The 10,698-nt window shown below is 37.0% G+C and overlaps 1 protein-coding gene across 1 annotated transcript; it reads right to left on the reverse strand.

Moving 5' to 3' along the window:
* Positions 1-735: 735 nt before the first annotated feature.
* LOC124924101 (EIN3-binding F-box protein 2-like) lies at positions 736-3,615 on the reverse strand. The gene is made up of 2 exons (XM_047464162.1): positions 3,399-3,615; positions 736-3,227 (listed from the first exon to the last, which is right to left on the reverse strand). Exons 1-2 carry the CDS (start codon positions 3,421-3,423, stop codon positions 1,372-1,374), a joined length of 1,881 nt encoding a protein of 626 aa, XP_047320118.1. The 5' UTR covers positions 3,424-3,615; the 3' UTR covers positions 736-1,371.
* Between the last annotated feature and the right edge of the window lie 7,083 nt (positions 3,616-10,698).

Here is a 10,698-nt window from a genome sequence, read left to right on the forward strand (position 1 = left end):
ACATTTTAAACTTATTTATTTATATTTTATATCTATATTTACACAATTAAATTATTATTTTTATATAATATGATGTATTATATAATATAATTATTATCCTAACTTTACTTTATTTTATTTTTAATTTCTTATATTTTATTTTTTAATATTTGTAAAATTTTAAATATAAAATTTTAATGTTATATTAAGTTATATTCATATTAAAAAATTAATATTTTTTTATATTGTTAAATTTACTTTTAATAAATAATAATATTGTAAAAATAATTAAAAATAAATATGTTAAAGTCAATTTCTCTAAGTAAGTTGATATTAACTAAAAAAAACATAATTTGTGAGAGGTTGTGTGGTAAATAATTTTAAAATAAGATTATTGTAATAACTTTTATTAATTATCAAGCATTAATAAAAATATTAAGTAATGATACATTTATTATATTATATTATATAAAAATAATAATTTTAATATATAAATAAATATATAAAAAATAAAATATAATATTTAAATAAAATAAGTGAATAATAAACTAGGTAATTATGAGAGGATGAATTTCTAAGTTAAGATTATTTGAAAACCTCCCCTATATTTTAACTACCTTATATTAACATAAAGTTTAACTTGTAATTAGCTCTACAACCCAACAAAAATCAGGAGGAACAATATCCTCTGTTTAATAGGAAGCAAACAAGTCTAAATGTAAATAATATGCTTGTCTACATAAATTTATTTCATTATTATGAAAACAGCATAACATTTAGTAATAATAATAATAATATACATGAAAGCTTCATAAAAGAACACAACTTCCAAACAGAGCCAATAATAATCATGAAGATTATTAGGCTTATTGATAAACACATAAAAGGAAAATGACATAGGCTAGTAGTGCCTAGTAGTAACTCTAGCAAGCAAGACAAGGTTTTTAAAACTTTGTTATACAAGAAAACATCTACTTCACTTGTCCTCCTATCTAGAAGCAGGGTAAAGGAAATTCCCACAAAAAGAAAAAAAGATAGAACCGAAGAGTTCTATTAAAAAACCGGGGAACACCCATACATTACCCACTAAACAGAAAGAACAATATGAATTATTCAAGCAAGGGAACTTTGGGTCATTTCAAGCTAACCAGAAAGATCGAACAACATAGATAAGAATACCAAAACCGGGACTGGTTGACTGTCTTCGCAGATAACAATGGCTGTGAATGGTGGAGGAGGTGCAGCTCCATGGAGAAGCTAAAATTGAATTACACAGGTGTATTTAACCACTAAAGGGTACCTGCGAAAAAACATCCAAAGTCCCCACGAGAATAAACCAAGCCACCGGGCTAGCATTACCTATCGATGTTGTTCAATTCGAATTCAGCAGCTTTAGTAAAGGATATCGCACCTCCACAAGCTTTCAACCAACAGTTCAATTGATTGGCCGCTAATGGAATTGCATTTTTGAAGATTCAGCCCAACAAGAGTCTTCCCAAGCTTACTAAGATATGGCATAACCTTGTCTGATAATTTTGTGCAGCCAGAAAGGGATAGGATCTGTAAATTCATTTGCCCTCCAAATGATAAAACAGAAATGCCCAAGTCAGATACAGAGCAATTCGACAAGTCGAGATCGTTCATTGCCAAGCAATTTTCAGCAACTGCCACCAGGCTCGCATCTGTCACATTCCTGCATCCTTCAAGGTTCAACACTTCGAGACTCTCACCATGGAGCTTAGCCATAGTGGAGATCGATCTATCAGTCAAATTTAAGCAACCGCTAAGATTCACCTTGACGAGTCCCCCTTTACAGGTCTCCAGAAGAGGAAGAAGGCCTGCATCGCTAATTCCGACTAGTCCACTTAGATCAACATGGTGCAACTGAGGGCAAAGCTTTCCAACGACAGCCAAGCTTGAATTACTGAAGCCCGGGCAGCTCCTGATGGACAATGATCTAAGTGATTCACAAGGAGAGAGCATAGTCATATCGAGTGGCAGATGATCCTTGATTCCCATGCATTTAACAATGCCTAGAGATTTTAATTTCGATCCAGAATTCGACAGGGCACTCAAAATGCCTGCTTGGGTAATCCTATTGCATTCCTCCATCTGAAGGCTTTCTAAAGATCCAGCAGCCTTAGCAAAAGCTACTAGACCAGCATCTGATACAAAGCAGCACTTTTTGAGGTTCATGTGTTTCAAGTTAGAGCATCCTTTCCCTATGGCCTCGAGGCTCACATCTGTTGTCCCACGGCAAGAAGTAATCGTCAAAGACACAAGCTTGTCTAGACCACGGCCATTGGCCATGACCCAGAACCCTTTCTGGCTCACATTCTGAAGCCCGCAAAGTATAAGAGTGGTTAAAGCCTTCCCATAATGACCAATCACAGCAAGTGAGAAATCCGTGATGGTTAAGCCATGAAGTTTTATTTTCGTCAAGCTTGAACAAGCTGGCAATAGAAGGCCTGCAAGACCTTGATCCCTTACTCGAGAGCAGTCTCGGATAGTGATGGATTGGAGACGCGAGCAACACCTTCCAATAGCTAGCAGAGCCTCATCTCCGATGTTAGGACATGATTCAATCGCTAAAGTTGTCAAGTTGGGGCAATTTTCTGCAATTGCAATCAAACCCTTGTTTGTAATGGAAGGGCACTGGCAGAGATCGAGCTTCTCAAGTGAGCGACAATCATTAGCTATTGCAAGCATGCCTTCATCCCCAACAAAAGGAACATCCCACAAAGAAAGAGACTTAAGAGAAGGACAACCATGGGCAATAGCTGATAAACCGAAATTGGTGACTCCACGAACGAAATTGCTTCCTCTTATGGAAAGTTTTCCCAAACCCCCTTGGCTAGAAGTGCCAATCGCAATAGCTGCAAGTCTAATATCTGTTGCTTTCTTTCCTTCCAAACATCTAGTAAGATATCCATCACTCTCACATTCCACATTCACATTATCATGTATCATTTCAACATCTTCATTCTTACATATCTCAGCACTACGAATGCTGCTCATAATCATAAGCCAACGCTTAGAAACACAGGCGGAAGACATTTTCGCTTTACCTCCAGTAACACGTCTGAAGATTTCAAACAGACACTCATCCGGAAGCACTTCAATAGATGTTGTTCTGTTTTCATTATCAAAGTTATCTGAAGAAGCCACCAATGAGCTAAATCTAGCCCTTTTGCTAGGAGGATAATACACATCCAAACGAGAACCAACCGTGTACAAATCATCATCAACTGAAAATTATAGTGAAAAAACTAAGGTCAGATCAATATAACAACTAGATCACGATTTGCAAGACAGATCAGTACTTAAAATCAAATGGGTTTCCCAAAAAATTAAACATTGACAAGATTCAAGTAACAACAAGAAGAACAAACTGAAAAAGTTCAAGATCTCGAAATTACCTGTATAATCGATGAGAGAAGGCATGGTGGATTGTGGGTCAAAAATTCCAAATCTTGAAGAATAAAAAAGAGCAGGACGAAGAAGAGTGATTGATTGTTTAGAAATTGAACTTGTGATTGCATTAGAGAAGTTGAAGGTCCAAGATCATAGTTTAACCCTAACTGGGTAGGGAAAAAAAGAGAGAAAAAGCAAGAAGAGAGAGGAAGAGGATGATGATTGTTCAAGATACACAGCAGTGTTTATATATTATATATGATGATGATGATGATTATAGGGTGGTTTAGCGTGTATGGTAAATTGAAATAATACATATATTTTACAGTGCATGCATATTGTGGTTGTTTTGATATGATATGATCTGGGTTTGGCACATAGAGTCAAAGTGGGCAGCTTGAGCAGGTCCTAGAATTACCGGTAAAGCCGGTTTTCGGGAATCATTCATTGAACTTTCACAGAATATGGATTCAACCCCCCTCCTATTCTTTCTTTCCCTTTTGCATTATCTTTTTTTTTCTGAAATATTATTAATAAACAATGTCAACATTATTCTTTCTTTTTCCTTTCTTTTTTTTTTCTCAACAAAATCAAAATAAATTTCTAAAATAGGTAGGACACAGCGGAAATATATTAGTTTTTGTCTAGTTATAAACTATATATATACAGATGTTGTTGATGATATTAGGTTTCTTAAACACGTTTTTAAAACGTTTTTAATATAGTATGTTTTTGAGTAAAACGATGTTATTTTTGAACAAAAATATAATAAGACATAACAAGTTATTAGTTTATTTTTTATTTAAAAAATTTATAAGTTCTATGAAAATCTTTTGATATCCAATCTTTATAAATTTTAAGTAATTGACTGATTTTGTGATCATAAATTTAATATTGATGTATTTTAATATTTGAATTAATTCAAGATCTCGTTTGGTTGCTTTCTACTTTATATTGATCAAGACTCTTGCCTCCTTAGTATGGTCAAATCATCCTATAAATGTGTTTACAAATTTTATAAAAATCCAAACAATCTATATAAGAATTGGAGTATAATTTATTGATAGAATTCCAAACAAATAAGGTGATTTTAGTCCAAACTTTTTGTACCAAAATTTATTTAACAAACCATTAATATTCACTCAATTCGAAAATGTTGAGTAACATAATTGAATAATAATTCTTGTCTCCAACCACAAATGTGGACCGAGAACAAATTTCTTCCACAACACAAATACCACTGGTGAAAAAAGGGTCAAAACCGAGAGTTAAAACTCTCGGTTTTGACCCTATAACTTTCGGTGAAGACACCTTACCGAAGGTTTTAGTAACCCTCGCCATCCCTCGCTATTGACACTCTCGGGACTTCCATAAAGAGAAAAACCGAGAGTTATATGAAAACTTTCGTATTTTTCTCTTTTTGAAAAAACCGAGGGTTTTACAAGAACTTTCGGTTTTTCTCTTTTTGGAAAAACCGAGGGTTTTATACAGACCTTTCGGTTTTTCTCTGTGTGGAAAAACCGAGGGTTTTGCAAAGAACTTTCGGTTTTACCCGAAGAGGAAAACCGAGAGTTATATACAAAACTTTCGGTTTTCCTCTTCGGTTAAAACCGAAAGTTTTGTAAATAACTCTCGGTTTTCCTCTTCTTGTAAAACCGAGAGTTCTTTGCAAAACCCTCGGTTTTCTCCTTTTCAAGAAAACCGAAAGTTATATGAAAACTCTCGGTTTTACCCGAATAGGAAAACCGAAAGTTTTGTGAATAACTCTCGGTTTTCCTCTTAAGGATAAAAACCGAGGGTTTGTCATATAACTCTCGGTTTTCTCATTGGCTTAAAACCGAGAGGTTTCTAATATCTCTCGTTTTTTTCAAAAAGAGAAAAACCGAGAGATTTCAATATTACTTTCGGTTTTTTCCCCTAAATTTTTAAAAATGTGCGGATTATTTTGCTCGCAACCAAAACATAACCAAAACCTGTTCAGCCAAACCAATATATTAATGATAAAAGAAATGCAGCATACATTAAACGATCACATTAATTGATCGTGAACATTACAAAATTCGAAACCAAACAAATATTCCGAACAATCTGTTATAAGTTCAACTACTATAATGAAAACATGTTCATAATCGAAACAACCTTAGCTTGTGGGGGGAGGAGGTGGTTGTTGCCTCATATATAATTCGATTCTCTCCATTCTCGCGTTCATCTCTGACTTCTCCCTCTCCATTTTTTCGGTAATCTCTAACTTCTCCCTCTCCATTCTTTCCACAATTTCTTGCTTTTCCAATTGCATTTCATCCATTTTCCGCCTTCTTTCTTCATCTCTCTTCTCCAGTTCCTCCAGCTTGAGCTTCATTATTTGATTCTCTTCTAACAATCGCTCATTGTTTCGCTGTGAACTGTTTCCACTACGACGATCCTCACGAAAGTGTGTGGGTCGGACGCCTGATCCCATTCCGAAGACGACCCCGTGTTTTTGTTGTCCGAACACCCTCTCCGTCAATTCAAAATCAGATATTCCCGGTTCGTTACTAACAACCTCCTCCATCTCAGCCTGCACAATTAAAATAAAATATCATTTCTATAATAAAAAAACTAGGCATATTCAATTCACTTACAATTTTCTCTTGCACGTGTTCGTCCGGGACGGGTGTTGGGTTTTCTTGTGTCGGTTTTGGTGTACGGGTCCTCTTGAATACTTCAATTACAGACGGTTGCCGTCCCATTTCAATCGCCTGTTGAAATAAATGATTTATATAATTAATAACAATCTTTATATTAAGTTATTACAAATAATGTACTTACCAACTCGTCTTCAATTTGTGCAAACGGCCTACTTCCCATTCGATGTGGGAATTTCAGATTCTTCCGATTCTTCATATTTGTAGTACTGTGTCTCTGTATTTGAAATAACAAATGAAGTTAGATTAATTAATATCAACTCTTATTTGAATTATGAAACCGTACCTTAAACGTTTCTGTGAAGAAATGGTTGCGACACACAAACTCCCAATCATCTCGATCGTAGTCCGGTGGAGGATTAGCCAGTACCGCCGCCTCGTCTCCTTTGTGGACGCGGATATAATTCTTGTTCAAATCCGACCGCCATCTATCCCATATCTGATTGGCGTGTCCCAACCCCCTCGTTCGAAAAGAGTCAATGTCACCATTAGTCGCTTCGAACGGATCCTGAAAAAAATAACATCCAAATGTGAAAAATAATTATTTCATGACGTAATGTATAATCAAGTAATAATTATTAACTTTGATAGCAGTCCACAGTGAATCCAATTGGTCTGCACTTAAAGCCTTCCACTTGAGAAGACGGTGTGAGACGGCTGCGGGGCTCCGGATAATCGACCCCACATGTCTAGACCACAGTGTCCTTCCCACGTCTGTACCGCCTGGCCTCCCATCCTTCTCTCTAAACGTTAGAGGGATCCTCGTCCCCGCTAGCCTCTTAGACAGCGCAATATTCTTGTTCTTCCCCCGTCTCTTGCGGGCAGAAGATTCTTCGAAATTATCAAAATCTTAATTAAATATGTCAATCAATTGAAACACTAACTAATTTGTAAACGAAATACCTGTCGATGATGGGTCTGGAGTGGTCCCGTGCTCCTCCTCGTCATCCTGCTCCTCGATAGGCTCCTCAAGACCCTCGTCTTCAGCCTCATCGGTAGGCACGTTATCAGCGAATGTGCTCTCTATATACTCTGCGAAGTCATCAATATCGTCATCCGTCTCGTATGTTCGGGGAGGCGCAGTAGCTATCGGGACCACAGGAATCGGTGGTTGGTCTCTCGAAGACGATCCTCGTTGCTTTAACGACTCGGATTGGGCAAGTAGGTTTTGGTAACTCTTATCCAATTTCTTGGGTGTCTTCCTCATACTCTTCCAAGTTGTTTTAGGACCTTCAGACATTCTTAATTCACACCATTAATAAAAATGAGTGAATACTTGAAATAAAGTAGTAATAAAAATGAATTTAAAGTTAAAAACATAATTAAATCTACCTAATTAATTAATCTCAACTATATGTTTGTAAACCGGGGTTTTATTTTTGTCACAATCTTCCAACCGGGTCGGGCTGACATATCAGGGGCGTAGAATACTTGTTTTGCTTGACTCGCCAATATATACGGGTCTTGACTTTGCGTTTTCAAAATTCGGTTTACATTTACACTTACGAAGCCATATTTATCCACTTTCACTCCTAGTTCCCCCGAGTGTGTATCAAACCACTTACATTTGAATAAAACAACTCGTTTGTGAGAATAATATTGTAATTCGATTATATCCGTCAAAACTCCGTAGTATGACATAGTTTCAGAACCGTTGTACCCCTCAACAACCACCCCACTATTTTGAGTTGTCAAACCTTCGTCGTGTTTTTCTGTACAGAATTTGAATCCGTTTACTTTACACCAAACATACATAGACGAGTACATACTTGGACCTTCTCCTAAGATCTTGAGGTCTCTTGATATGTCGTTCATTTCTGTTAAATGGGCGACCTATATATGTATCCGAAATGAAGTTGTTAATATGAATAAAAAGAGTTAGGATATATGGTTTGTAATTTACTCACTCGATGTTTGAAATATGCGGCAAACGTTTCTCCACTTGACTCGTTGTTATAATCTCTGCAAATAGATCGAATGCTAATTAGTAACACTCTTTAATGCTAATTAGTAACAGCAACTTTGAAACTTACATGTAAAAAGGTTCTGCTTCGGGACAATTTTTCAAAATGTAAGAATGGGCTGTCACTCGATCTATATAATCCAAGTTGTATACTTTTCCGTTGGATAGGTCTTCCAATGATGCAAATATTGAAATCCCCGAGATTTCAGGTTGTGCATTTTCTTGATCTTGTTCCTCCATATACCTGGCACATAAGCTAATACTTTCGTTAACAAGATAGCTCTCGCTTATAGAGGCTTCGGGGTGGTTATTATTCCGCAAATATCTTTTCATTGTACCCATGTAATGTTCAAAGGGATACATCCATCGATACTGAACAGGTCCTCCAAGCAAAGCCTCAAATGACAAGTGAACCGGGAGATGCATCATGATGTCGAAGATGGACGGCGGAAAAATCATTTCAAATTTGCAAAGTGTCAATGTAATATCCATGTACAATTGTTCCAGGTCCTCTTGAATCAACTCTTTGAAGCACAACAACCGAAAGAAACGAGACAGATTTACTAACGCATCATACACATACTCTGGAAACAATCCACGAGTTGCTAAAGGAATTAGATATTCCAACAAGATGTGACAATCGTGACTCTTTAATCCCGAAAGTTTTTTCTCTTCCAAATTTACACAACCCCCGATATTTGAGCAAAACCCATCAGGCAACTTGAGATCTTTCAAGAAGTTACAAAGACGTATTTTATTTTCGGATGTCAAAGTGAAAGGCGCTTCTGGATAATGAACAACTCCTTCATCATTTATAGGATGTAACCATGATTTTATGCCTAAGAGTTCTAAGTCTTTACGAGCTTTAGGACCATCCTTAGTCTTCTCTTTCACATTCATTATTGTTCCCAACACGCTATCACAGATATTTTTCTCAATATGCATCACATCCAAATTATGTCTCAATAATAGCGATTTCCAATAAGGTAGACGGAAGAAAATGCTAAGTTTGTTCCAATTGTCGCCCCGCGTTTCATGATATATCTTGGTTCTCTTGCTCATATCCGCACTAAGAATAATGTCTTCTAGGTCTCGTGCTTGCTCATAACTTTCTTGGCCCGTTAACAATCTAGGGGGATCCCTATAATCAGTTCGACCATCAAACGACTCTTTATCCCTTCTGTATTTGTGCTTCGGTGGAAGGAAACGTCTATGACCCAAGTAACATTGTTTGGAACCATGGACCAATCGAAGGGATACCGTGTCGTTGTTACAACAAGGACAAGCAAATTTACCTTTCGTACTCCAGCCTGATAAATTCGCGTATGCGGGAAAGTCGTTAATGGTCCACAACAACGCCGCTCGCATGTTAAAGTATTGCGAGGTGTGTGCATCAAACGTTTTCACACCTGTTTGCCACAGTTCATGCAACTCATCGATCAATGGCTGGAGAAATATGTCAATTGCATCTCCCGGACTCTTTGGACCCGGAATTAACATAGATAAAATGAAATTGCTAGAATCCATGCAAGTCGTGGGTGACACATTATAAGGGACGAGAATTACCGGCCAAACACTGTATGATTTTTTCCCATTTGCAAATGGTTGAAATCCATCGCTTGATAAACCAAGTCTTACGTTTCGGGATTCTGAAGCAAAATCTGTATAATTTTCATCAAACGTCTTCCAAGTTAAGGAATCAGCGGGGTGTCTCAACGTATCACTGTCAACTCTTCCTTCTTTATGCCATCTCATCATTGGAGCCGTTTTTGAGGACATGTATAGTCTTTGCAGTCTTGGTATTAAAGGGAAATATCTCAACACCTTTTTTGGAATGAATTTCCCGTTTTGCTTCTCCCGAACTGTCCCACTTGTTTGGTCGACTTTCCATCTTGAAAGACCGCAAACTCTGCAAGAATCTTCATTTATGTCGTCCTTCCAAAATAGCATACAGTTGTTCTTACACGCGTCTATCTTGTCATATTTTAGCCCGATATCAGTAATGAATTTTTTACTTTCGTAGTACGAGTTTGGCAATTGAGCGTCAATCGGTAATATGTAGTCTTTAAGCAGACGCAGCAACATATCGAACGAAGAATTCGTCCATTGACATACATTTTTTATGTGAAGTAGTTTCAGTAGTGCCGATGATTTCGTTATTCGAGCACCTTCATACAATGGCCGTTTGCAATCATCAAGCAATTTATAAAATCTTTGCGCATCTTCGACTGGTTGATCGTTGCTCGGGACGTCATTAACGTTGGGGAACATATCGTTTATAAATTCGTGCATATAACGTTCTTCGTTGACCTCTTCATTAACTGTATTATTCATCTCCTGTGTCTGATCGTTGAATTCTGGCACGGCATCCTCCGACTGATCATCGTCGTCATCATCATCGTAGTCATCGGCATCTTCATCGACATCTTCATTAACCACTTGAGTAGTACGTCTCTTTTCTCCATGAAAATACCAATACTCATAATGAATATTTATTCCATAAACGATGAGGTGAGTCTTGACTTCGTCTATTTCCATAAACGGCGTGTTCAAGCATTTCACGCAGGGACATTTCACGGTTTGTCGGGATGTATTCCTAACAGCATACTCGAGGAATTTGTCAACACCTTCCTCGTAATCTGGATGATCTCGACGTAA

The sequence above is a fragment of the Impatiens glandulifera genome, chromosome 2 (genome assembly GCF_907164915.1).
Source record: "Impatiens glandulifera chromosome 2, dImpGla2.1, whole genome shotgun sequence".
Lineage (NCBI taxonomy): Eukaryota > Viridiplantae > Streptophyta > Magnoliopsida > Ericales > Balsaminaceae > Impatiens > Impatiens glandulifera.

Excerpts from the sequence above, each read along its gene's own strand:
- LOC124924101 (XM_047464162.1), bottom strand. The coding sequence starts at position 3,423 with ATGCCTTCTCTCATCGATTATACAG. Across the intron at positions 3,228-3,398 it reads TTCTCTCATCGATTATACAG|TTGATGATGATTTGTACACG; the intron begins GTAATTTCGAGA and ends TATAATTTTCAG.